This window comes from Xiphophorus maculatus, chromosome 11, assembly GCF_002775205.1.
Source record: "Xiphophorus maculatus strain JP 163 A chromosome 11, X_maculatus-5.0-male, whole genome shotgun sequence".
Taxonomy (NCBI): domain Eukaryota; kingdom Metazoa; phylum Chordata; class Actinopteri; order Cyprinodontiformes; family Poeciliidae; genus Xiphophorus; species Xiphophorus maculatus.
Window position 1 is genome coordinate 32,293,038 of NC_036453.1, and position 27,943 is coordinate 32,320,980.

Here is a 27,943-nt window from a genome sequence, read left to right on the forward strand (position 1 = left end):
TGACAGCTTTAACAAATATGGAGAAAACATATTTTTTATTAAAGTTCTATACTGCAGCTCAAATAAAATGCAACTACTTAACATTTTTTGAGAAGTCTGGATTGTTTTATGTATATTTTGCATATTGTTTATGTGACTGGTGGATTTCTGCGTTGTGTGTGTTATGTGGTGATCGGACAAACCACAATACAAGTAAAATATGTTCTGATTCAAGTTCATCATTATAGTCATAAAAAAATAATAATTCTATTAGTAGACCAGACCTTTTATTAGAGATTCAGTTATTAATTTATAGAATTCAGGCAATGGGTTTATTAGTTATTTTTACATGGATACCATCACCTGTAGGAATAAAAGGAAATTAGTTGGCAGATAAAAATGCAAAACAAGCTACAAAAAATAGTGATATATTGATATATAGTGATATATAGTAGATATACAGTATATAGTGATATATTTAAATGGATTAAAGACTTTTTCACAAATGGGAAAATACAAGTTAGAATTGGTGAAGTGATCTCAGGAAAATATATAGTAGAAAATTGAACTTCACAAGGGAGTATTATAAGTCTGTTACTGTTCTCAATTATGATAGGTGATGTATTTAAAGATACAGTATTGTATAAGAAATGGGATGTTCACTTTTTGCAGATGATGGAGCTGTTTGGAAAAGAGGGAAAAATGTAGATTTCATTGTAAAGAAATTACAAAAGGTTATTATTGAAATAGAGAAATAGGCATTGCAATGGGGATTTCAGTTTTCAGTTGAAAAAACAAAAGTAATGATATTTAATCAGAAAAAAATAAACAAGGAAATAAAATTAAAATTATATAATCAAGAATTAGGGCAAGTAAAGTGTCTAAAATTTTTAGGGCTATGGTTTGATGAAAAATTAAAATGGAATATACATATGCAAAAAGTTGTTGATAAATGTAATAAAATCTTAAATATTTTGAGATGCTTGGCTGGCAGTGACTGGGGAGCAGGTAGGAAATCACTAAAACAGATTTACACAGGAATGATAAAATCTAACAGACGTTGGTTGTATAGTTTATGGTTCAGCAGCTAAAACACATCTGGTTAACTTAGATATTATCCAACATCAGGTATTAAGATTATGGAGCATTTAAAACCACATCAACAGCAGCAATAGAAGTAGAAATAGGAGAAATGCCATTAGATTTAAGAAGAACAAAACTAGAAATAAATTATTGGTTGAATTTACAGGGCAATAACTTTGATTATTAAGTTCAAAATACAATCAATCAGATAGTAGGATAGACACTTTATTAGAATTATTTCACACATTATTCAAAATACGAAATATGGGTTTGATAGTTATATTTGTGTGGGTTCCAGCACATATTGGGGTAGAAGGAAACGAGAGGGCAGATAAAATGGCAAAGAGGGCAATTCAGAATAATATTAGTTTTACAGTTAAAACAAGTAAATCTGAGAGAAAGAGTATTGTTGAAGAAAAACTGATGGAAAAATGGTTAAAAAAAAAAGGTGGGATGAAGAAAAAACAGGAAGATGCCATCCATCCATCCATCTTCTTCCGCTTATCCGAGGTCGGGTCGCGGGGGTAGCAGCTTCAGAAGGGAGGCCCAGACTTCCCTCTCCCCAGCCACTTCTTCTAGCTCTTCCGGGGGAATCCCGAGGCGTTCCCAGGCCAGCCGAGAGACATAGTCCCTCCAGCGTGTCCTGGGTCTTCCCCGGGGCCTCCTCCCGGTGGGACGTGCCCGGAACACCTCACCAGGGAGGCGTCCAGGAGGCATCCTGACCAGATGCCCGAGCCACCTCAACTGGCTCCTCTCGATGTGAAGGAGCAGCGGCTCTACTCTGAGTCCCTCCCGGATGACTGAGCTTCTCACCCTATCTCTAAGGGAGAGCCCAGCCACCCTACGGAGAAAACCCATTTCGGCCGCTTGTATCCGCGATCTCGTTCTTTCGGTCATGACCCAAAGCTCATGACCATAGATGAGGGTAGGAACGTAGATCGACCGGTAAATCGAGAGCTTCGCTTTTTGGCTCAGCTCTCTCTTCACCACGACGGACCGGTACAGCGCCCGCTTGACAGCAGACTCTGCGCCAATCCGCCTGTCGATCTCCCGCTCCCTTCTTCCCTCATTCGTGAACAAGATCCCGAGATACTTGAACTCCTCCACCTGGGGCAGGACACCCCCCTTGACCCGGAAAAGGCACTCTACCCTTTTCCGGCTCAAGACCATGGCCTCGGATTTGGAGGCACTGATCCCCATCCCGGCCGCTTCACACTCGGCTGCGAACCACTCCAGCGAGAGCTGCAGATCATGACCTGATGAGGCCAGTAGGACCACATCGTCTGCAAAAAGCAGAGACGAGATCTTAAGGCCACCAAATCGGATCCCCTCAACACCTTGGCTGCACCTAGAAATTCTGTCCATGAAAGTAATGAACAGAATCGGTGACAAAGGGCAGCCCTGGCGGAGTCCAACTCTCACCGGAAACGAGCCCGACTTACTGCCGGCAATGCGGACCAGACTCTGACACCGGTCATACAGGGACCTGACAGCCCGTATCAAAGGACCCGGTACCCCATACTCCCGGAGAACCCCCCACAGGGCTCCCCGAGGGACACGGTCGAACGCCATCTCCAAGTCCACAAAACACATGTAGACTGGTTGGGCGAACTCCCATGCACCCTCCAGGACCCTGCCGAGGGTGTAGAGTTGGTCCAGTGTTCCACGACTGGGACGAAAACCACACTGCTCTTCCTGGATCTGAGGTTCGACTATCCGACGGACCCTCCTCTCCAGGACCCCTGAATAGACCTTGCCAGGGAGGCTTAAGAGTGTGACCCCTCTATAATTGGAGCACACCCTCTGGTCCCCCTTTTTGAACAGGGGGACCACCACCCCGGTCTGCCAGTCCAGGGGAACTGCCCCCGATGTCAATGCGATATTGCAGAGTCGCGTCAGCCAACACAACCCTACAACATCCAGAGCCTTAAGGAACTCCGGGCGGATCTCATCCACCCCCGGAGCCTTGCCACCGAGGAGCTTCTCAACCACCTCGGCGACCTCGTCCCCAGAGATTGGAGAGCCCAACCCAGAGTCCCCAGGCTCAGCTTCTTCAATAGAAGGCATGTTGGTGGGATTGAGGAGGTCTTCGAAGTACTCTGCCCACCGGCCCACAACGTCCCGAGTAGAGATCAGCAGCACACTATCCCCACTATAAACAGTGTTGGTGCCGTACTGCTTCCCCCCCCTGAGACGCCGGATGGTGGACCAGAATCGCTTCGAAGCCGTATGGAAGTCTTTCTCCATGGCCTCTCCAAACTCCTCCCACGCCCGAGTTTTTGCCTCAGCAACCACCCGAGCCGCATGCCGCTTCGCCTGCCGGTACCCATCAGCTGCTTCCGGAGTCCCACAGGCCAAAAAGGCCCGGTAGGACTCTTTCTTCAGCCTGACGGCATCCCTCACCGAAGGTGTCCACCAACGGGTACGAGGGTTGCCGCCGCGACAGGCACCGACAACCTTGCGGCCACAGCTCCGACCAGCCGCCTCGACAATGGAGGCACGGAACACAGTCCACTCAGACTCCATGTCCCCCACCTCCCCCGGGACGTGTTCAAAGTTTTGCCGGAGATGGGAGTTAAAGCTCCGTCTCACAGGGGATTCCGCCAGACGTTCCCAGCAGACCCTCACAACACGTTTGGGCCTGCCAGGTCTGACCGGCTTCCTCCCCCACCACCAGAGCCAACTCACCACCACATCCGATGAAACGACGACAAAGTCGATCATCGAACTGCGGCCTAGGGTGTCCTGGTGCCAAGTGCACATATGAACACCCTTATGCCTGAACATGGTGTTCGATATGGACAATCCATGACGAGCACAGAAGTCCAACAACAGAACACCATTCGAGTTCAGATCGGGGGGGCTGTTCTTCCCAACCACGCCCCTCCAGGTCTCACTGTCATTGCCCACAAAGGCGTTGAAGTCCCCCAGTAGCACAAGGGAGTCCCCAGGAGGAGCACTCTCCAGTACCCCTTCTAAGGGCTCCAAAAAGGGTGGGTAATCTGAACTGTCGTTCGGCCTGTCAGCACAAACTACAGTCAGGACACGTCCCCCCACCCGTAGGCAGAGGGAGGCTACCCTCTCGTTCACCGGAGTAAACCCCAACGTACAGGGGCCGAGATGGGGAGCAACAAGTATGCCCACTCCTGCCCGACGCCTCTCACCTTGGGCAACTCCAGAGTGGAAGTATGTCCAGCCCCTCTCAAGGAGGCTGGTTCCAGAACCAGAGCCATGCGTCGAGGTGAGACCGACTATTTCTAGCCGGAACCTCTCGACCTCAAACACTAGCTCCGGCTCCTTCCCCACCAGAGAGGTGACATTCCACGTCCCAAGAGCCAGCTTCTGCAACCGAGGATCAGATCGCCAGGGTCCCCTCCCTCTGCCGCCACCCATCCCACAATGCACCCGACCCCTTTGGCCCCTCTCACAGGTGGTGGGCCCATGGGAGGGGGGACCCATGTTTCCTCTTCGGGCTGAGCCCGGCCGGGCTCCATGGGTTAAAGCCCGGCCACCAGACGCTCGCCATCGTGCCCCCCTTCCAGGCCTGGCTCCAGAGTGGGGCCCCGGTGACCCGCGTCCGGGCGAGGGAACGCCAAGTCCAATGTTTTTATCCATCATTGGGGTCTTCGGAAGAAGACCCCAATGACGGATCTTCCCCAAAACAGGAAGATGGTTTTATAAAATTCAGAAGATTGAAGGAGAAAGAAGAAATGGAAGATGAAATAGAAAGGAGGAAAGAGTGATAACAAGGTTAAGATTTGGGCATACAGAACTTAATTATACACTTTTTAAAATTCGAAAGCATACTACTGGCAAATGTGATTACTGTGAAAAATAGAACATGTTATATTAGAATGTCATAAATATGAAAGAGAGAGAAGATATATGAGGAGAGAGTTTGAATATATTAAGAAAAAGGTTAATTTATTATATATTATGAGGAAGAATTCGGGGAGTAAACATACAAATAGTTATTCTATTTTTAAGAAAACTTCATAAAATTTCATAGAATTTGATGTTAGTAGGTGTGTTTGTGAATGTGTGTTTGATATAGATGGATTGAATACAAAGTTATGTATAAATATGTAGGGGTGTGTGTTGGTGTGTGTGCGTAGATAGTGTTAAAAAAGAGGTAATTTAACGTAATCATATTTCCTTAACAATAGATAGATGGATAGATAGACAGACAGACAGACAGACAGACAGACAGATCACGAACCATACTCCTTACCAGTAAGTGGCGGTAATGCTACTTACAGTTTGTTGCCAACCGCCAGTAAAACCAAGAAGAAGAAGAAGAAGAAAAGTCATGTCACGTGACTGCCATCACATGATGAAGTTCTGCGGTCACTAGCTGGCTAACCTTCCGATAATGGCAGCATTTCTACAATGGAGAAAATTTGTCTTCTTTGATAAGGACACGGTGAAGGATCCTGCAGATAGCGGAAAAACCTTTATTCTTCCTAAAGGAATCTCGGCGAGTGACTCCGGCCGGGGACATGTTGTTCTGGGAGATATCCTTGCTTAGCCAGACGATGTTACTCCAGTGTTAAGTTTGTTGGTTAAAGGCAGACCTTAGAAATACATTAACATCAGTCACAGAAATCGGTTGTAGTTAATTTAACAGGAAGTCGGGGCTATAATTCTCTGTCTGAATGGTGCAGGCTAACAACGGATCAGTCCGGCCGGCCAATAGGAGCCAGTCTGCTGATGTGTATTGTTGCTACAGGGAGAATGAGTGAATTGGTTTGTGAGGCAGTCTTTCTTTCCACACGATGCTCCCCAGCGAGCTGTAAAATTCTTCTTTCGGGTAAAAAATATACTTGGCGTGGTGATGAGTGAACAAAACTTACTTTACTTGGGTTAAATCCCAGAACTGAGTGTCAATTTCAATGAAGGTTTATAATACTTGGCATTGGACAACAATTCTTTAGTTTTTTGAGGTCACAAAAATAGGAAAATACTGCTGGAGACTGGCTACCTTGAATGGAGGGTCCGCACTTTCTCCAGACTTGAATCTTATACAATTGCTCAGGGATCAGCAGTCACAGTGTTAGGGCTCATAACTCTGAACCCCACAGTTTCAATGACCTGAGGGCAGAGGGATGCTACACACCAGCAGACTTTAAGTCGACTTGTGAACAGCATGAGGCATTATTATCTAGTTCAACTGAAAGCTAAATATGCCTAACGTTTTGTGAGTAGTGTAGGAATACGCCAGGAGGATGTAGGTCACCTCTTACTAAAAGGTTTAGAAAGAGTTCTGAAAGACTGGAATGTTAGCCACTATTAAAGATGTCTAAATAAATTAGATCAGCTCTCTCCTAACATATCTTGGCATAAAAATTCTTAACTCTATAATATCACATATGGAAGGACAGATCTGGCTGATGACACGTTCCCTGCAGTTGACGTCGTTCCAGGCATACAAGCTGCGGGTGACTCACTTGTTCCAGCTGAAACAGCACAGTATCCTGGTATCAGTGGGACAGGATGAACATGGCATTAATCCTCTGGTAGGTGTGACCTTTTACAATCATAACAATAACTTGGATGGTTTCTCAGTTACAATATACAGTAATTGACAAACTATATTGTAACTGTTCTACACTTCTTTACCAGTATACAAAAATGAGCTAGTATATAGTGGACCCACAGACGTGTAGTGTAGGTACAGAATGAGAGCCCACCAGACTAATAATGTCTTATTTTTCAGGTGAAGGTCTGGAACCTTGACAAGAGAGACAGTGGGAATCCACTCTGCACCAGAATCTTTCCTGCAGTTCCCGGCAATAAACCAGCTGAAGTGTCTTGTCTCAGTGTACACGAGAACCTGAACTTCATGGCTATAGGTGAGACAGCTCTCCCTCTGCCTTTAACTTGTGGAAGTCACATGTTCCACTCTCTCTGCTGAGTAACAGCGTTTCTTGGCAGGCTTCACAGATGGCAGCGTGGTTTTAACCAAAGGGGACATCACCAGAGACCGTCACAGTAAAACTCTGACTCTGCATGAGGGGAGCTGCCCCGTCACAGGCCTGGCCTTCCGCCAAATGGCAAAAGTTACACATTTGTTTGTTGCCACTCTGGAAAAAGTATTTGTAAGTCGGCATTTCCCTAAAGCATTGCAGACACTATGTATCTGCCAGTTGATCCAACAAGTTCTGAACAAGTCGGTTGTGTTCCTGTTTTCTGTTGCTTAGTGCTACACTCTGTCTAACAAGGAGTATCCGAAAGTAGAGCTGGATACCCATGGCTGCGCCCTGTGCTGCTCGTCCCTGGCAGATCCATCCCAGGATTCCCAGTTTATTGTGGCTGGGGATGAATGTGTTTACCTGTACCAGCCTGATGAACGAGGGCCCTGCTTTGCTTTCGATGGCCACAAGCTGTTGACCCATTGGCACCGGGGATACTTGTTCCTGCTGATCAAAGATATGAAGTCTCCCAACAAGTAAGAACCAAAATCTGACTGATTTGTCCAATGTAATGGTACGCTTGATGCATTCAAAGATTTTTATGATAGAATTTATTCATTTTTAGGTTTCTAAAAGCTCAGAGGGGGTAGTAGGGCGCTCTGGAGCCTAGCTCCAGCAGTCATTTTGAGAGAGGCAGGGCAGGGTCTACCCTGCACAGGTTGCATTCATTTATCAATTTATCAGCAAAGACGTTTGCCAGAAACATATGACAAGCAACCAGACACACACACACTCATATCAGAGGGTTAGAGTTAGATTAGGGTGTGAAGTTTGGATGCAAAAACTCAGTAAGAAATTGCCCAAGTTGGGATTTGAACCCAGGAGATTCTATAAAACAACTGTGCTGTCAAGTTTTTACCAGCTACAAGATTGTTAGGCGGATGTTTCAACTAGTAACACACTCCAAAAGAGATGGTTCAATGTGCTTTGCCAGGATTTATTTTATTGATTTATTTTTACTCAAATGTAAGACTGCATAAATGTCTACAATATTTGGTGTAAGATATTTAAAAGTGTTAGGAGAGATGGTTTAACGTCAGACTTCCATGATTAATAAGCAGTGCACACGAAGGAAGCTGCTGACTGTCTGTTTTTATCCCCAGATCAGGGTTTGGCAGCGGCGAGAACTCGCTGTCAGAAAAGCAAGTTTTAACAATCTATGACCTGGACAACAAATTCATCGCCTACAGCGCCTCATTCGATGATGTCATTGATGTGTTGGCAGAATGGGGATCCTTCTACATTCTGACCCGAAACGGGAAAATGTTTGTTCTGCAAGAGAAGGACACACAGACAAAACTGGAGGTCATTAATTGCTGATCATTAACTTCCTTCGAGAAGTTCAATAAGCTCCTCAAACTTTTTTAACACTAATCATGTCTCGTCTGTCAAGATGCTGTTCAAGAAGAACTTGTTTGTCATGGCCATAAACTTGGCTAAAAGCCAGCATCTGGACAGTGACGGTCTGTCAGAGATCTTTCGACAGTATGGCGATCATCTGTACCTGAAGGGAGATCATGATGGTGCCATCCAGCAGTATATTCGGTAGTTTATCATTGATCTATTTCCAGAGCAAAATCATATATTGCTTTTTGTTGGTGTTTGATGTTTCTTTCAGTCAAGACCTAACTGTCTATCTTCTTGGTTTGCCATGTTTCCAATCAGCACCACTGGGAAGCTGGAGCCTTCGTATGTCATTAGGAAATTCCTGGATGCCCAAAGGATCCACAACCTGACGGCATACCTGCAGGCCCTTCACCGCCAGTCTCTGGCCAATGCGGACCACACTACACTGCTCCTCAACTGCTATACTAAACTCAAAGACAGCTCCAAGCTGGAAGAGTTCATCAAGGTGAGAATGTAATGTCAATAGTGAAAAACAAAGGAAAGAGAGCTCTGACTTGTGTTATTGTTGCTTTATTGTGACTTTTGTGGTAAACAGATTAGTCTTTGAGTAATGTTTGTGTGTCTGCATTTTCACAGAGCAGCGAGAATGAGGTCCACTTTGATGTTGAGATTGCCATCAAGGTTCTTCGCCAAGCTGGATACCACAGTCATGCTGTGTTCCTGGCTGAACGCCACCAGCATCATGAGTGGTACCTGAAGATCCAGCTGGAGGACCTGAAGGTGACGTGTGTGTTTCAGGTTGACCTAATCTTCTGGGGAACATACAGTATGTGTGGTTATGAATTGATTCAAAAGAATCTGCAAAAGTAGCTTCCTAATGTGGGAAAGTTTTTTTCCTCTGATTTTTTATCAGTTGCTGTTTCTTTAGGAGCATGTTAAACATGTATGTCACGGTTGCTTTTATAGCAGCTCAATCTATGCCTATGATTTTCCACTGTTAAAATATAGTCAGTTTCTTGCTCGCTCATAACACTAACTCAATCATCTCTTTCTGTTCCCATTGCAGAACTATCAGGAAGGCTTGCGGTACATTGGCCGTCTGCCTTTTGAACAAACTGAAAGCAACATGAAGCGCTATGGCAAGACGCTCATGCACCATGTTCCTGAAGGCACCACATTGCTCCTGAAGCGCTTATGCACCAACTATCATCCGAATGAAAACTCAATGGAAAAAGTCAGCCTAGACAGTAGTCTGCTTAACAAGGTCTGGGTGTGTTATTTTATTTTTTTTGTTTCCACTGTGAACCAGTCTGGCTAGTCGGCAACATTTATCAGTAATACTCTGATGTGTGACTTTTGTCATTTTAATTCAAGGCAAATTCTGAAGAATTCATCCCAATTTTTGCCAATAACCCTCGTGAGCTGAAAGCCTTCCTGGAGCATATGATTGAGGTGGACCCTCGTTCATCCCAGGGTGTGTACGACACACTGCTGGAGCTCCGACTGCAAGACTGGGCACACGAACAAGATCCTGAGGTTAGTGCCAAACCAACACATGTTCAGGTTTATTTTTTAAAAATAGGACAATATGTATTAATGGACATTTACAATACCTGAGATTATAGCCAAGTTGCTAATTACCATCTCTAGTCCCATTGGCAGGTTGATGTTAAAGCACAATAATATATACAGGGATAAAAATAAAAAAAACCCTGCAGAAACACTTTGGAATAAGAAAAGTATAAAACCACCTTAAAATCTATATATCTTTACTCAATGTTGACATTTTTGACTTTCCTAGAGCCAGTTTTTAAGATGTTCTTAAATGAAAACACATGAGCTGTTCCTTAACATCGATATTTGTATTTTTAAACATTTTGTTAGCTTTGCTATTGCTAATTAGGTTTTCTAATCCACGCATATTTGACAGAAAAAAAAGGTTTGCCAGGGAGAAGCCCTTTCGCTGCTCAGAAGTGACAACACTGTGTTTGATAAGGCCTTGGTCCTTTGCCAGATGCACAACTTTAAAGAAGGTGTCCTCTACCTGTATGAGAAAGGCAAACTGTAAGTAGTTTACTGCAAGTCTTTCTAGAGAGCAGGGCTCATCAATCAGCCATGTGTGCTCAAACCAAAACAGACAGGCAGAATTTTTATTTAAATATTACAAATAACTCAACTTTTTGTTTTAGGAATACATGTGTACAGTATATCTGGTATACAATAAAAATGATAATAATTTGGCCTGCAGTAGAGATCTGCAGTCTACCCACCAACCACGGTAATGCTTGTTGATGACATAATCAGACAGCATCAAAACAGAGAAAGTGCGAAGCAGCATGACTGAAAGTGCAAGGGAAAGAGCCTGTTTAAAAGGAAAATGCAAAAACGGAAATAATCTGGACCTGGTTCGGGTTTTACCTCTTGCGTTCTTAGTGTGACGCTCAAGAGGAGCACGGCAGATGTAACGGCCAGACAGTAGGGAAGGGGTAAAAGTGCTCATTTGGATGAACGTGTGATTTTTAGAATTTTTTATTGTAAAAGTTTGAAGGCCAGATGAAGTATTTTTCACATTTTTGTAAATAAGCCTCCCACACGTCAACCAACCATGACGATATTAAGGTTATGAGGTAAGGCCTATGTAGTGCACAGCTTGGCGAAAATCTGATCAGCAGTTTTTGGGTAACAAATTTTGCAATTTTACAGTGCCACCTACATTGCAGTTATGAAAAAAAAAAAAAATCAAAAATCTGGTTTTATTGGCTCAGAGTTGATTGTTTTGGCTAATGCAATTTTCATGGCTCTCTGGGAAATAATATGCTAGTCCAACAACTTTTGCACAGTGGCTAGCACGATAATATGTTGGAGAATCTTTCTAAGAAACTTTGCCCACATCATTTTTTGCTAATGTGACTTGTAGTTGTGGAGTTATAAGCTGAAGCCATATTTTCTAACATAGCACCACCTAGAGGTGAATGTATCAGAGTAGATGTCCATTGGAACACAATGGACTTCTGCAGCATTACCACTTGGCTGTGGGGTGTGAAAGCAGTAATGCCTGTGTGAAGCCAACATTCCCTAATACTACACACATTAGCTATAGCCTTCCTTTGCTGGGTGGCACCATTTCCTAAATATTTTGTACTTGCCCTGCCTTATCAAATTTTCAAAGGTCTTTCACACCCTGAATATGGCTGCTGATTAGTGTAATGAGTGAAAGTGACCCTTCACTTGTTACTTGCTCTTCATTGTACAGTGGCTGAGGAAGAGAAATGTAATCTTGTCATTTATAAAATCCATTACTGTCTAATAACCTATGGAATGAACAGTGGTCTGAGTGAGCAGGTGTTTATTACAAAGAACATCTTGATTGTGTTTTCATTTCATAACTTAATGATATATGTGTATGTGCAGTTACCAGCAAATCATGCATTACCACATGCAGAATGAGGAGTATGGTAAAGTTGTAGATGCCTGCAAACGATATGGAGACCAGGAGGGCTGCCTTTGGGAGCAAGCTCTCGGATACTTTGCCAGAAAAGAGGAGGACTGTAAGGCCTATATCAGTGAGGTCCTACATCACATTGACCAGAAGAACCTCATGCCTCCATTACTTGGTGAGCTGCTTAAAGTATTGTTTCATAACACAATGTGCTCTGAAATTGTAATGCGTAACTTGTTGTTGGTTTGGTTTGGTTTAATGATACGTTGTGTTTAAGATAGGCTAAAAGATTTTGGACTTTGTTTGTGCTTCAGAACCTTACTGTCTCTGTCTGATTTTGTTGCCATGGTAAATTTATGCGGGACGTGGCTTTATTTTCTCTGAGGGTCGATGCTCAGCAGCGAATAACTAGTTATTGTCTAATCAGTCGTGCAGACACTGGCACACAACTCAACGGCCACTCTGTCGGTTATCAAAGACTACCTCATCAATAAGCTGCAGCGAGAGAGCCAGCAGATAGAAGATGACGAGCGTAAAATTTGCCAGTACCGTGAGGAAACGTCTCATCTCCGCTCTGAAATCCAGGAGCTGAAGGCAAGGTGAGTCAAGTAAAAGTAAAAAACTCATCCCTGCAGCTCTCGTGGGGCCTTTAACAAAAAACTCCTGACACGTTTCCACACAGTGCCAAGATATTCCAGAAGACTAAGTGCAACATGTGTAACAGCCCCTTGGAGCTTCCATCTGTACACTTCCTGTGTAGCCACTCCTTTCACCAACACTGCTTTGAAAGTTATGCAGAGAGCGATGCAGAGTGTCCAACATGCACTCCAGAAAACCGCAAAGTCATGGATCTGCTGCGCGCTCAAGACCAGAAACGGGATCTCCATGACCATTTCAATCGACAGGTAACAAGAAGGAAAACATATTCTAATCACTTATTTCTCTGATGACGTGTTTGACCTTTTTTTTTGCCTTTAACTTTTTTATAAAGGTACCTTCCTCAGACTTTGAATATTTAATATTCTACGTTGTCTTCTGCACATGTTCTAAAAACTTTTTTTTTTTTAAAGCTCCGAAGCTCCAATGATGGTTTCTCGGTGGTGGCTGATTATTTTGGTCGAGGAGTGTTTAATAAACTGACGCTGGTCACTGACCCTCCAGGGAGCAAAACTGTTGGAAGTCTAGAAGTCAACCTGCAGCGAGACCTGCTGATCCACACCAAGAGAAACTGCTAGACATCTCAGTCTTTAATTGTGTTCTCAATGCTCAGACCAACCACTCAGCCTTACGGCCGCATAGGATGGTCACTCATTTATCAGCAAAGACGCATGCCTGCTTATGAAAACTGCTCTATGAATGCATTATCCTTCAATAAATACATTTCCTGAATCACATTTGGAAAATGCTTCATATGTAGTTTGTGCTTGCTTGTAATTCTTTCAAAAGTGATTTAACACTTTCATCAATATGATGCTCTTCATAAACTGTATAGTTAATATTGTGAAAGTCATTAGGTTTTGTGTGTGTGTGTGTTTTTGTCTTTGTCATTTCATACAAATTTGTCTAGTAAAATTATCCATGATACTATGAATCACTAATACGGAATTAGTTGTAAAGGTAATTGATGTGTCTGTTGTAGTTTTATTTATGTCACAATGCTTTATCGCATAGGTTGATCAGAGATTTGTATTTCAATTGGACACGGTTTCTGTTACTTCACAAATAAACCTAACTTGTTTATTTATTTCTTTACATAGCCAATATGGTTTTTCCTTGTTTTTTTTCTTTGGTTTTGGAGGGATTGGAGAGACTTTTTATGAAAACATTGTGTTGCTTTTAAGAATGATGGCAATAGGGCGACACACAGTGTAGAGGAGGCATCACATGTACATGTTCCATGTGTTTAGTTTGCACTGCAGATGGTTTTCTTTCTTGAACTGAGTAATGGGGCAGTTGCTGTGGTTGCTAGATGTTTTCTCCTTCCCCCTCTGCCCATATCATTCTGAAACACTGTAAATGCACTACAAACTGCTAGACCTAAAAATTGACTATTGAACCATAGTTGGTCTACACTACAGGTAAGCCCAACGTTGTTCCTAACCCTGGTTGATTTGATATATACAGTGTATATACAGTATAATTGAATTCCCTTCTCACCCACCACGGGTGGTTCTTACCCTCTGAGCTCGGGTCCTCAACCAGAGGCCTGGGAGCTTGAGGGTCCGGCGCAGTATCTTGGCTGTGCCAAGGACTGCACATTTCTGGACTGAGATGTCATGTATATATATATATATATATATATAGATATATAAAAATATAAAATTTTAAACATGTTTACACTGACAGAAAGTGATATTTGCATTTTGGAGTGGGCCATCTTGAATCCAGACTCCAAACTGACAGAAATTAGGGTGATGGCATATGGACATACTTTTCAACGTTACATGTTTTTGTAATATTTTTTATTAGATGTGATTTTTTTTCAAAAGTGATTTTTCTTTTACATTTTAATTCTTCAAGGGGAGTAATATTAGATTCATCTGTCTCTACTGTATGACATTAATTCATGAGGGAACATTCTGTTTGTCAAATTGTTACCTGGAAATCTCGTCACTTGAACGTGGACCAATAGGGTTTAGCTATATTCTTTTTTTTAATTTTTTATTTAGCTTCGCTCACGTTTCGTGGACCAATCATTCAACAGTGCGTGGAACAAAGTGGGCGGGACTAGACCTGTAGAAACAATGCCGGTTACGGCAAAACTTCAGAATTTACGAACCGGAAATATAGACTTCTCCTTACACAATAAGGGTACAGTATTTATTTTTGTCATTAGAATAAAGCACTGTGGTATTCATTTACAAAGTCACCACGCTTCTCAACAGAGATTACAGTTGCTACCATCTTAAAAACGACTCCAGGTAAATATACCACAGAGTCATCCTACTCTCTCTTGAGTACTTTAGGGCGAGCCGGAAACGGCGCGTCTGAATCTTATTGGCATGACAGCAGTTGTTCACCGGCTACATCTTCGGTGGATCCAATGAGGTAACGCCGCGTTCTGGGCCCGACTGCAACCAGTAAACCGGTGATAAGGGAAACTAAAACTCCCAAGTGGGACAGCAGAGAGACTGCAAATCAAGGCAATACGTAGTGAACTAGTGTTAGAATCTCCCGCTGAAAGTGCACTGTGTGGAAGCTCCTGTACAGCTTCATCTGATCACCCGAAGAACGTAAGTTCCTGCTCAGCTTCGAGTAGCTAGCTGCTCGTGCGCCTTTACTTTGCTCCTTGTTTCCGCTTCATACCGTTACTGTTTTACTTGTGGAGAATGAGTTTATGTTTATACATTTAGTAGGAACCTAAAGGTTACTTGTTCTCTGCTTCAAAGCTAAACCTGACCGGTACGGTTAAACTTAACTCCACCATTAACTTGCCTTTATTTCAGCAGCACATGCCTCTTTGGCTTTTCGAAAGCCAAACAGCCTGCATGATAAAGTCAAGTGACCATTTCTAAGAGGATGGCTTAAAAGCGTCACTCTTTTCCTCATCTGTAACGTCGTCGTCGTGTTTGATCAGAAGTTATGTGTAGGCTGTTAATTCGGATATGAAACTGAATCTCTGTGGTAAAGGGGGCACTGACATTCTCCTACCTCCCTCTCCTGACATTTGACCTCATACTCTTAGTGCGTTTATTGCTGAAATCCGAGGTTCAGCCAGAACACATCCTGGTGGTGTTTGTAATGCCACGTGTTTTTTTGCAGCTGTGCACAGCTGGGTGGATGCAAGTGGACTGAGACAAGTGCCTGATGTGATAAAGGTGATGCCATCTTACTAACGCCATATTAGTAATATTCAAATAACTGGACTAAAGGTGATTCGAGATCTAAAACCAGAACAGCAGTGTCTGTTTCTCTGAAATAAACCCGTGCATCTGTAACGCTGGGTGATAACAGTTTTAATTGAAAAGCTGATCTGAGACTCAGTTGTTGCCATGGTGTTCTTATTTTTTATGTAACAAGAGCTGAGCGTCTCCTCATGTTTACAGAAGCATGGATGCATGCAGTCGGAAAATGAATGTTTTATCATGTTCAGTAGGAGGCCCATTTGTTAGTTGTGGGTCTCTTCCTCATTCTATAATTTATCAAGGAAGTAAAATACTACAGTTTCCATGCCATCAGCATTTTCCATCATACTCTCCCTTCAGTTTGCAGACTTTAAATTGACACATCTGTTTCTGCACACTGCCAGTCAGCTGGATGAAACAAGGCTCCCGTAGTTGCTCTCCCTTACAAATAATTTATTCTGGACTATCAGCAGTCAAACTCTAATTATATATATTTCTCTTAACTTGCTGCCTTAAAGTTAAAATAAAACTAAACATTACATGATTATATGTTATGCTATATTATAATTATAATATATGCAATGTAATTCCAACTAATTCATATATTTTAGCAGAAAAAAATGAGTTTTATGTTCCAAATGCAAACTAATGAAATTGTGTTATGCATTTTTAGCTGGAATCTTTTTGTGTCTCCACAGCTCATCATGGGAGTAAGGATCCAGATGTTGGTTGCTCTCACCTCTCTTCTTCTTGCCCTGTTCCCTTCTCTCACAGGTAAGAATCCCTCAGCATGAAAAGAAAAAGAAAATCACTTCCTGGTAGATTTGATGAGGAGTAATCACAAAATGTTTGATTTGTCATAGACGGAATAATTTGACTAAACTGTTTGACTGATTAAAGCCCTCCCAGCTGAATGTAAGGCTACTCTTTGTGTTTCCAGTGACTGTTGCTGTGATGTCAGTTGACCTTGGGAGTGAGTGGGTGAAGATGGCAATAGTAAAACCTGGTGTGCCAATGGAGATTGTTCTCAACAGGTAAGTAGGAACTAATTGATTGATTTGATTTGATTTCATTATGATCAGATGACCCTGGTGAAACATTTAGAAATGTTTTGCAGTCTTTAAACATGTACTTAGCAATATGAAATCCTTCTCCCTCAGGGAGTCGAGAAGGAAAACGCCCACAGTGGTCTGCCTAAAGGAAAACGAGAGATTGTTTGGAGACAGTGCATTAGCAGTGGTATGATGTTCCTTCGGGTTTCAGACAGATTCAGGCCATCATCTTAATTACATCACTATTGTATGCTGTCCTTTGTTTGTTTTTCAGTCTGTGAAAAATCCCAAAACAGTTTATAGACATCTGCAAAGCCTTCTGGGTAAAAAGCATGACAACCTACAGGTGAAGGTCTATCAGAGATGTTTCCCTGAGCATCAGCTGCAGGGTGACCCAGTGAGAGGAACAGTTTACTTCAACAACTCCCTGTGAGTTTTCACTTCTCTGTTTTTTCAGTATCCACATTTATCTATTCCTGCTTCTATTTAATCTTGAAAATAGCAGCTTTATCAGAAGAGTTGATGGAGACCAGCAAGAGAAATAAATGTTGAGTTCCCATTCCAAGGTTTGCATGCATGCTTCAAACCTTGAAATAAAGTGTTGTAAAAGACTTAAAAGTGGTTTAATTTTGAATAAAACTAAACATTACATGATTATATGTTATGTATAATCATTTCAAGAAGTTTTGTTTCATCTGGACCTGCTTATATGTACTTACTTTAATAAGCAGACTCATAGTTTGACATTGGTACATTAGGTTCTCTGAAGTACAAAGATTGACATGGAATGTTCTGAGTCGGTGCAATTTGAACTTTGTAACTTACGTTTTATTTGGGGCACATTTCTGTGTTAAGTCTTTTTATTGTTGGTGTGATGTAATATTCTAATCTTAAATGTTGTATTTTGGTCAGCTTTAAGGAGAAAATGATCATAAGTAATCAAAATGCTGTATAGTTATAAAATTGCCACAGAGCTCGTTTCCTTAAACTACTGAAATATATTCACTTTTTAAAACATTAATATAAAACAGTCTTGGTTCATTTGATAAACATGACTGAGGCATCATGTCAGGACATTATCAACAACTTTACTCTCTTACTATATTTGAAGCACTGGCCTGATTGATTTTTTTTTTTTTCATAAATGTTTGGCCTGTCTCCATACTCATTCTAAACTTGAACCTGAATTAATTTATAGTAAAATAATTATCTCATAACCTTTGTCTTATTACACTTACACTTATAACTATGAGACTGTTGATGAGGAGAAAAATGTAGCCATGGCAAATTTCTGTCATTGTTCAAATGTTCTTTTTGTGGGTCAGAAGGACTCCCTCTGGTGGTTCTGTTGAAGAACTGAAAATGATAGTTTGTGATTGATTAAATTGTCTTTTTTCACTAAGATAAATTAAAAACACATTATTTGCATGTCTAAAAAATATGTCCTTATGTGTTAAGATGCAGCAGGGTGTATGTTTCACAGGGCCCGCCTGAGTTATTACTTTGATTCTCTTGTCAGCTTAATGTCATAAAAACAGACTCAGGATGCTGTTGTAGTTGCCAAGGAGATATCAGATATGATTTTTGTTTTTTAGTAGGGTGTTACTAATTTCTGTCTGTCCTGTCTCTTTCACTGGCAGAGAAACTCATTACTCACCTGAGGAGCTGCTGGGGATGATGTTGAATTATTCACGTGGGTTGGCTCAGGACTTTGCAGGTCAGTTTGCTTGAGAAAGTTGATTGGTTGTTGTCTAACACATGAGAGTAGGTCAAGGACACTCTTCCTCTTTCTGTGAAATTCACAGAACAGCCAATCAAAGATGCAGTCATCACCGTACCAGCTTTTTTTAACCAGGCAGAGCGAAGGGCAGTCTTGCATGCTGCACAGATGGCAGGTTTAAAGGTTCTTCAACTCATCAATGACAATACAGCCGTGGCCTTGAATTATGGTGTTTTCAGAAGGAAAGACATAGACGGCACAGCCCAGGTGACCCCAGCAGTATCTGTTGGTTTATGCCATCTGTATGGCTCAGAGTGGAGTAGTAATGCTTTACCTGTTTCATTACAGAACGTCATGTTTTATGATATGGGCTCAGGCAGCACGACGGCCACCATAGTCTCATACCAGACGGTGAAAACCAAAGAGTCTGGTACCCAGCCACAGCTACAGATCCAGGGAGTTGGGTGAGTGCAGTGATCCCCGATGAATGTGGCTGCTGATGGCTTCACTACTAGACCAAGCTATGCTTCATGTCATTGACTGTAGGTTTGATCGAAGTCTGGGGGGCTTTGAGATGGACCTGCGGCTGCAGGACCACCTGGCCAAGCTGTTCAATGACCAGAAGAAGAGTCTGAAGGACGTGAGACAGAACCACCGAGCCATGGCCAAGCTCCTTAAAGAGGCACAGAGGCTGAAGACGGTGCTGAGTGCAAATGTTGACTTCATGGCCCAGGTGAGTCCTGATGGCTGGGTGAACCCGTATTGCAAATGTTGTAACTCTGCTGACCCAAGTTTAACTGGTTGCCATGGTCCCCTCATCCTACAGGTAGAAGGCTTGATGGATGATATCGATTTCAAAGCAAAGGTGACCAGAGTGGAGTTTGAAGAACTGTGTTCTGATCTGTTTGAAAGGGTCCCTGGGCCGGTGCAGGAGGCCCTCACAGCAGCAGACATGAAGCTGGTCAGTATGTCCTTTGCTGCTTTCTTTATTTACATCACACTCAACTGCTGCTACAGGCACCTTGTTCTGTCCTGTCAGCACCAGTAGACAGGACAGTTGTTTTCTAAATTGTAAATGGTAGATACACAGTGGTTACCTTTTGTTACAGCTGTGACTGTAAGGTGTCTTTCTGTCAACAGGAAGATATTGAGCAAGTGATTTTAGTAGGGGGTGCCACTCGTGTCCCCAAGGTTCAGGAAGTGCTGCTCAAAGCTGTGGGGAAGTAAGTATAACAAAGTCTCCATGATTTCCTGAAGTTCACTGCTTCCGTGGAGGTTTCATTAGAAGGACTGAGTATGTCTGTGTTACAGAATGGAGCTGGGGAAAAACATCAATGCAGACGAGGCGGCGGCAATGGGAGCTGTATACCAGGCAGCTGCTCTCAGTAAAGCCTTCAAGGTCAAACCCTTCTTGGTCCGAGACGCAGCCATCTTCCCCATTCAGGTCAGAGCTGCTCTGGCAGGGGTTTGACCTCCGCTTAGAGACTGGATATTCAGACAGCAGACTTTATCAAAATAGTTCCTGTATACTTTTACTGCTTCAGGTGGAGTTCAACCGGGAGGTGGAGGAAGAGGAGGGAATCAAAACCCTGAAACACAACAAGCGCATCCTGTTCCAGAGGATGGCGCCCTACCCCCAGCGGAAAGTCATCACCTTCAATCGCTACACTGATGACTTCGCCTTCAATATCAACTATGGAGACCTCAGCTTTCTAAGTCAGGAGGACCTCAGGTTTGTTTCAACACCTTCTGCGCTTGGAACCTCCAAAACTTCCAAATATTTTTGTTTTTCTCATCATGAACATGTTTGACATATGTTGACTCTTCTGCTTTATTCCTTTGGGGGTAATATTAGCTATTTCCCGTCATGGTTGTGTTTGGCAGTGTGTTCGGCTCTCTGAACCTGACAACGGTCAAGCTGTCTGGAGTGGGTCACAGCTTCCAGAAGCACGCTGATGCTGAGTCCAAGGGGATCAAAGCTCATTTCAACATGGATGAAAGTGGAGTTCTGCTGCTGGACCGGGTGAGGTCCTCCACAGTCACCAGTCTAAGTTCCAATTGGAAGCATCCTTTAAGTCAACTTTGTGTTTTTACAGGCAAAAATTCTGTAGGGCTTTTCAACTTCCTGGTTGGAAGCAGTGTGTTTTCTTCTCATTGATCTTCATTTGTGAAAGGTGAAGAAAAGGTCTCATTCAATTCATTAAAATAAATTTTAATATTCCTTCTGCAGGTGGAGTCGGTCTTTGAGACAATTGTGGAAGAAAAGGAAGAGGAATCTACTTTAACTAGTAAGCAGTGCAGCTGCAGCAGTAATAGACATGAAGCACTGGAACGGCATCAGAAACACACAACGCTGTAAAGTCACAAACATGCAAATGTTGGACGTTTACTGATTGACGTTATCTGTTCCTCTCAACAGAAACGCATGATGATTATAAAAGTTACTTTAACCAATAATCTGTCGGTTTAGCCAATAATCTGTCCTCCACCCACGTTTTTTTGACAGAGAAAACATCAAGACAATCCAGCCTTGCACTAGATGTCAGTCTTTGAACTAGGGCTGAACGATATGACTGAAAAATGTATCATGATATAAGCGTTTCATATCAGTGTACATCAGTAATTGTCGATATCAATAACTATCGATGTTTTCTTCTTTAAATATCTGAAATACTGCCAAACTGGTGGCGTGACCTGCCTGTTTTATCCACAGTTTCCTCTTGTGCTGGTTTTTTAAAAAATTATTATTTAAGCTGTTATGAGGCACGGTGGCAAAACCTGAAACTGCTGCTGCTGCTCGAGTTACTAGTAGGTTGTTGTTAGGATAACCAAAAGTGAGTGAGCTAGTTGATGCCACCTGCCTTAGCTGGGGCCGTGAGAGCAGCTAAAGCCTTTCCTCTGTCTACATTCCCCAGAATCCTGTATTATTCTGGATTGGAGTTCAGTGAATAATCTATTTATTGAATATTCTACCAGATGTATTAAGATTGATCCCATGTCTATCACGATATATATGATCAATAACAATATCCAGCCCTACTGTGAACGTTATAAGAATTGTTCCAGTGAGCTAAAGGCCTACTGTTAGGTTCATTTATCAACTAAATCACATGTACAAACTGAACTGCGTTTAAACTATCGTGATGACAAATGACTTCTAATTAAAACTAAAGTTTTCCTTTTTGTCAGAACTGGGCAATACCATTTCCACGCTGTTTGGAGGAGGGTCCTCTGAGCCAACTCCAAATGTAACCGAACCCGTCCAGGTAAGTGTCCCTCAGTGATTTGGTCCACCCAAGGCGACAAACGTCATAATGTGAGGCCTGGGGGTGAACATGAGTATCTGTCTCTAACCAGGAGGAAGAGGAAGTTCCTCCTGAGTCTGGGAAGGAAAGCAACGAGGCCCAGAAAAATGAGAAGGACAATGAGACTAAAAACGATTCAGGGAAAAGTTCAACAGAAGAGAAAAACAAGGAGAAACCAGAGGACACAGCCAGTAAAACAGAGACTCCGGTAAAATGAGTCACTCTCCACAGTTTTAACCAATTATCTGTAACTCTCATATTGTTGTTTGGATGTCTGCAGCAGCTGTTATAAAAACTTTCTGTCGTCATTCAGCAGGAAAAAGGTGACCAGAAATCAGAAAATGCTGAGATGGAAAAAAAGACAAAAACTCAGAAAAGAACCAAGATATCCGAAGATGTCCCCATGGAACTTCTCATCAATGACATTATGAACCCCACCGCTGAGGACCTCATTTCCTCAAAAAAGAAGTAAATGTTAAACTTCTTATTCCTACATTGCAATATTGTTGGTGCAATCAGAAAAAGCAACGTTTTGGCTCTCTCCAGGCTGCAGGACTTGACAGACAGAGATCTAGCAAAGCAGGAAAGGGAGAAGATCCTGAACAGTCTGGAAGCATTTATCTTTGAGACTCAGGTTAGTGACTGCAGCTCGATGCCGGCCGTTGCTGAAGCTTTTCTCCTGTTTGAATCAGAGCTGCATGTGCCGCCTGATGTTTGCAGGACAAGCTGTACCAGGAGGACCACCAGCAGGTGGCAACGGAGGAAGAGCAGGAGCAGATCTTGAGCAAGCTGAAGGAGGCTTCTGACTGGTTGGACGAGGAGGGCTATGGTGCCACCACCAGGCAGCTGAAGGAGAAGCTGTCTCAGCTCAAAGGGTTGTGTAAGGACGTGTTCTTCAGGGTGGCGGAGCGAAGGAAGTGGCCGGAGCTGCTGACTGACCTCGACAACACACTCAACACATCCAACTTCTTCCTCAGGTCAGTCCAACACCACTAACCTTGCCAGTCACTGTGGGTGCAATGTAACCCATAGCAACTGTAGAAGATAGAAAAGCTATTTGAAGCCGGTTTAGCAGAGACCCAAAACGCTTGAGTTCAGTTCAATGTGACTATCCACTTTATGATGTTGATGTCACAGACAAACATAAACCTCATGGAGTGGAATCCCCAGACCTCAAACTAGTAGAGAACTTATCTCTGAAGGCAAAGCCCAGAAGTGTTGAGAAATTGTAGAAAGTACTTTGATCATCCTTTGCTGGAATACTTGTTAGTGGTGGCGGTGCTTATACACTTGAACAATCACAGGAAACTAAATATTCAAGCATTTTTCACTTCTCTCAGTAAAGACTAGAGCTTGTCAATTTTGACATGACTGTTTTCCTCACATGTGCCTTGTTCTCAATGCATCCGTCTCCACAGAAATAAGAGCTGTACTTAAAGCACTATTTTGAACTCAGCTGTGTGAAAACATTTCTGTGCGGTTTTTGATTGAGCTCTCTTTGTTTCACAGGGGTGCCAAACTGATTCCAGGCGATGACCAAATATTTACAGAAGTTGAGCTAAATATGTTGGAAAAAGTTATCAATGAAACTATGGTAGGTGGTTTATGTCAATCTGTGTTGTTATTGTGACAGATTGAAGGCGTTGTGCTTCAGATCATCAGGAATTCTCATTCCTGCAATTTTCTCTGCTGGTTTATTTCTGGAAAAGGCTGCATCAATTTGAACTGTCTTGCCCCACTGTGGGTTTTGTCTCTTTTTTTGTTCAATGTATTCTATTATCGTCTTAGTTGCAAAGCTAAAACATGTGTATTCCTCTATTTAGTTCTGGTAAACTGGCCTTCATGTTTGGTATTTTTGTGCTGCAGGTTTGGAAAAACGAAACGGTGGCAGAGCAGGAGAAGCGATCTCCGCATGAGCGGCCAGTCCTGCTGTCCAGAGACATCGAGTCTAAGCTGCTCCTGCTGCAGCGGGAAATGAATTACCTGCTGAACAAAGCCAAGTTTGCAAAGCCTAAACCTAAAGCCAAGAATGAGACGAGCACCGATGCAGGCAACAAAGTCAATGCCACAACAGAAGAAAAGGTTATTCCTCCCACAGAGGAAAGCAAGAACCTAAAGACTGGTGGGTTATTAGCAGAGCAGGTCCCACTATTAGTTGTACTTGTTGTGTGTTAGACTTTATAGAATGATTTTGTCTCACAGCAGAAAGCTTAGAAGAACAGGGGCCAGGTGAATCCCCGCCCACTGAAGAGAGCACTCCACATACAGCTACTGACAGCCAATCACAACCCACAGAAGAGACCCTGAGCAAAGGTTAGTCTGTCACAATACTGGAGAGAAATCCACAATAACCGAGGTAACATGGAAAGCAAAGTAAAATTCACAGGATGACAAAATAACAGAAACTTTTTGTGTATTGAATGTTTTTCTGAGCATGTGGCTGTATGTACTGTTTAGGTGTTACTCAACGTCTAAGGAAACGCATAAAGAATTCTGAAACATGACATTTCCAACACTAGGACATGGGTCTGCAACTTTTAGAAAGAGACACTTTTGTCCAGTTTAAAACAGTTTAGAGGCACAAATGCTATGACTTTTTGAAAAACAGACGACTTAATTTCCAAAAATATCAGAATATAGAAAATGTATTTTTGAACAGCTACAAATGTTTTATTATTGTTGTCATTATTTTGAGGTTTTAAAATAAAGATTAGGGATTAGGGAAAAAAGATTTTTAAAAATTGCAAAAAGAGAATGGAAACATTTTTCCTATGGGATGCTGATATTTGAGGAAAATTATATAATCAAAGCACATAGTTTCCAAACTGGCAAGAAAAATATTACTTTAACACCATTCTTTTGTGAAAACCCATTGTTGTAATTCTGTGGAAAGAAACTGCTAACACCTGCATTTGATATTATCTATATATTTAATAACATTTGTTGATTCTTGATTATTTTTAGCTGAAGCTATTAGGAGCCATTGTGGAAGGTCCAAAGAGTCACTTAAGGCTCCGGAGCTACAGGTTGCAGACCCTTGTACTAGGACATCGATGAAGGGTAGAATGTAGATGTTGTAGTAAAATGTTGCATATTATCAAATGGATTAGTTCCAAAAACAGAAAAAATTGCAAACAAAAGTAAATTGATAAGAGTCTATTAAAAGACTTATGAAGCAAAGAGTTCAAACTTTATAGCAAATGAACCACTAACTATAACAGGGGTGGGCAATCCTGGTTCTGGAGGGCTGGTGTCCTGCAGCTCTTAGACGTCTCCCTGGTCCAACACACTTGAATCCAACAGCTGAATCTCCTCCTAAGTGCAGTCAAGTTCTCCAGAGCTCATTATTTGACTCGGGTGTGTTGAAGTAGAGACACATCTAAAGGTTGCAGGAGACCGGCCCTCCAGGCCTGGAGTTGCCCCCCCTGAACTATAATAAATTTTACAAAATCAGATCTGAGAAATTGTAAAACCAGATTTTTATGTCACAGTGATCACTGAAACAGAAAGGAGGCATCTGCAATGTAGAATACATTTAACAACATAGCTAAACCTTTAGGATTGCATGAAAAAAACCACTCATCCCCCTGGACTTAATATTTTGTAGAAAACTAAAACAGTTGTGATACAACTTGTGACAGCAGTGGGCACATTTGAGTAGGTTCTTGATTAAAGCCAAGCATTTGCCACTGGATTGTGTGCAGCAGTACTTTCTCCAGTCAGCAACAGCAGTAAGTAGTTGGTCTTGAGGGGCCTCTAAAACCAGAATTGGCATCTGACCAGCTGAGATAACTGACTGCTCTGAGTGAAAATAAGTAAATAAATATACAACAGCAGAGTTCCTCTAAAGCTTAGTAAATCCAGGCCTAACTCTCTCCTCCTGTTTGTTCCTGTTTAGAGTCTGCAGAGAGTGCTGCACATGGAAACCATGTAGAAGATGAATTATAACAACTGGACCTGAGGCGGGAAACGAAAATCACTATTTATTATCACATTTTCAACTTTGTTAGCCTTTTTTTAATTTTTCTTTTTTTATTGCCCTGTTCAGTTCCTGGGCTGATTCTGGTTAAAGACTGGAGGATATTCCTTCCACCTCTTCTCTCCCTACCACTTTGTCCCTTCATATCTTCTGATCTCTTTGGACTTTGTGAGCATTGGACATTTTGAAGAAGCAGGTTATGAATAACTACAGCCTGAGAGACCATTGGTGCCCTGAAATACAATACAAAATATGTCAAGTTTAAAATCTAAGTCTCTGTTTTTCAAAACGGTTAGATATGTAAATCATTTTGAAATGTTTGAATGATTTAACCTTGGCTGACCAGTTGGTCTGGAATGGTTTGAAATTCCTCTGGCATCACCCACAGCAGCTACGGTTCCAATGGAGACACTGGCACTTAATAAAATAACCTTTTAATTTTGTTTTATTTGGCACAAAATTGAAAATTTTAAATCTCTAGAGTAATATTTGCAAAACAAAAAACAATGAACAGAGATGAAGCAAACTTTATATTTTAGTATATCAGCAGTAATTACCATGTTTGTTCTAAATCTGACATTTGCCGAGACCAGCTTGAATGAACAGGCCAAGTTTAAATGCATCAACAAACTGGAATAGTTGAAGCAGCGTCTCCAGACGTCTGGCAGCATTTTCACTGAATCATATGAATATTGGAGACATCAATGCCTAGTGGACTCCACATTAGCGGAGCTCAATCGGTATGCTAGCATCCGTTTTTTTGGTTCAAATTACCAGCGTAGATACGATTGAGCTTTATTAAAAGAAAAAATACTTGACCAGGTGTGGTCTGTCATGTAGCTATGAAGCTGTAAGTATTGCAAATGATTGGTCCAGTCATTTAGGTCTGCTCATCAGTCAGTGTTTCTCTTACTTAAATGTGTGAATGGTAAATATATCTGTGAAGAAGTGTCATTGGTTTTCACTGTTAAACACCCAGAGTGGATTTTTGGTTGTTTTTATTTCTCTTTAAACTGGTTCTTGTGCTAAATCTGAGCTGTTACCAGTTGTTGTCTCATGAAATGAAAAGGCCAATCTCGGCACTGTAAAACTGGTTCTGTCTCAGTCTGGTCAGAGACAGGAGAGATGCTCATATAAAACCCACTAGAAAATAAAATTTGAGTTCTACGTTTAAAACTCCGGAGTTAGTTTCAGTTATAGACTAATCAAAACACTGACGTAACATCAGGCCCCTCCTGTAATGTTGGGAATTTAGACCGATGTGTCACATTGAGCTTCTACAGTCCCATTTTTCACTTCATGTCTGTAGTGTGTGGGTGTGTGGGTGTTCACATGGACTCACTGTTGGTGCATAATAGAAATAATGGGATCTGTTAAGATAAAGTGTCTCTCTATGAGAAGTGAAAAATGATGATCTAAAGTAGGTTGAAACAGATGTTAGAAATGATGATGTGGCAAACTAAGTAATTCAACTTAGTGGTTTTATAGAACCAGTTCAGAACCTGGTTGGTGTCGGTCCTTCTTTACCACTTTAGTTCAAGAAACGCATATGTGATGCACATTACCACATTGGCTTCACCAGAACAGCCTTGCAGGAGAGGGGCCTTTAGGTTTAATTTGTGGTTCTTTGAAGGGAATAAATAAAGGCAGTAAAAAGAGATGAAATGTTTGTTTCTAAACCATAAATAAAGTTTTTTCTTTTTAAATTATTATATTTTTTTGAGTATGAACCCATGTTTGATTTTACTTTGGAGTGACTGAAAAAGTTGACAATGTCCCTGAGTCCATAGCAACATCTGATTGGATTCAATTCTAAGATATTTTTAAAAGCCTAGCAACTTTCTAATGCCATCTGTGGTGCAGGTGGTCAACACAGCTGTATCTGTGCTAGATTTTGGGTGGAAACATATCAGACTTATTGCATATTGAATTACTTCCTTAGACCAACTCATAACTTGGTTGGGAATCCCTTTGGATATTTTTTAAGTGTACCTTTTAAACATCAGAACATTTTTGATCAGGGCAACCATATGGAAGAGTGTTCTGTTTATTGGCACATACACACCCACCTCCATCACTGTTGTTTTTTTTCCCAACTGGAATAAATCTGTCATTTATTCATGAAAAAATAAATGACAGATTTAAAGGGAAAGTGGTATGAATTGCTTGAAAGTTTTCCTGAAGCTAAATGTTTTTAAACATGTAGTTCTGCTAATGGTATT

The 27,943-nt window shown here is 41.9% G+C and overlaps 2 protein-coding genes across 5 annotated transcripts; both read left to right on the forward strand.

The window, feature by feature from the left end:
- The first annotated feature begins 5,367 nt into the window (after nucleotides 1-5,367).
- On the forward strand, nucleotides 5,368-13,564 carry vps11 (VPS11, CORVET/HOPS core subunit). Of its 2 annotated transcripts, none has more exons than XM_023342737.1 (16): nucleotides 5,368-5,576; nucleotides 6,430-6,578; nucleotides 6,779-6,914; nucleotides 6,997-7,160; nucleotides 7,263-7,510; nucleotides 8,138-8,339; nucleotides 8,428-8,579; nucleotides 8,700-8,886; nucleotides 9,018-9,161; nucleotides 9,448-9,651; nucleotides 9,756-9,917; nucleotides 10,312-10,445; nucleotides 11,793-11,995; nucleotides 12,248-12,419; nucleotides 12,503-12,725; nucleotides 12,891-13,564. In XM_023342737.1, exons 1-16 carry the CDS (start codon nucleotides 5,435-5,437, stop codon nucleotides 13,053-13,055), a joined length of 2,787 nt encoding a protein of 928 aa, XP_023198505.1. In that variant the 5' UTR covers nucleotides 5,368-5,434; the 3' UTR covers nucleotides 13,056-13,564. The 2 variants fall into 2 exon arrangements, with proteins under 2 accessions (XP_023198505.1, XP_023198506.1); XM_023342738.1 differs by having other exon boundaries at nucleotides 9,448-9,645.
- A 1,267-nt stretch (nucleotides 13,565-14,831) lies between these two features.
- hyou1 (hypoxia up-regulated 1) lies at nucleotides 14,832-27,427 on the forward strand. 3 transcript variants are annotated; one of them, XM_014474423.2, is made up of 25 exons: nucleotides 14,832-15,053; nucleotides 15,583-15,638; nucleotides 16,364-16,439; nucleotides 16,606-16,699; nucleotides 16,826-16,904; nucleotides 16,992-17,146; nucleotides 18,358-18,434; nucleotides 18,523-18,704; nucleotides 18,786-18,901; nucleotides 18,984-19,170; nucleotides 19,264-19,398; nucleotides 19,578-19,660; nucleotides 19,749-19,881; nucleotides 19,982-20,169; nucleotides 20,322-20,460; nucleotides 20,668-20,725; nucleotides 21,627-21,703; nucleotides 21,795-21,950; nucleotides 22,056-22,210; nucleotides 22,289-22,376; nucleotides 22,463-22,719; nucleotides 23,252-23,336; nucleotides 23,609-23,864; nucleotides 23,945-24,055; nucleotides 25,641-27,427. In XM_014474423.2, the coding sequence occupies exons 3-25, from the start codon at nucleotides 16,370-16,372 to the stop codon at nucleotides 25,688-25,690; spliced, it is 2,931 nt and encodes a 976-aa protein (XP_014329909.1). In that variant the 5' UTR covers nucleotides 14,832-15,053; nucleotides 15,583-15,638; nucleotides 16,364-16,369; the 3' UTR covers nucleotides 25,691-27,427. The 3 variants fall into 3 exon arrangements, with proteins under 3 accessions (XP_014329909.1, XP_023197863.1, XP_023197862.1); XM_023342095.1 differs by having other exon boundaries at nucleotides 23,948-24,055; XM_023342094.1 differs by lacking the exon at nucleotides 15,583-15,638.
- Nucleotides 27,428-27,943: the final 516 nt, after the last annotated feature.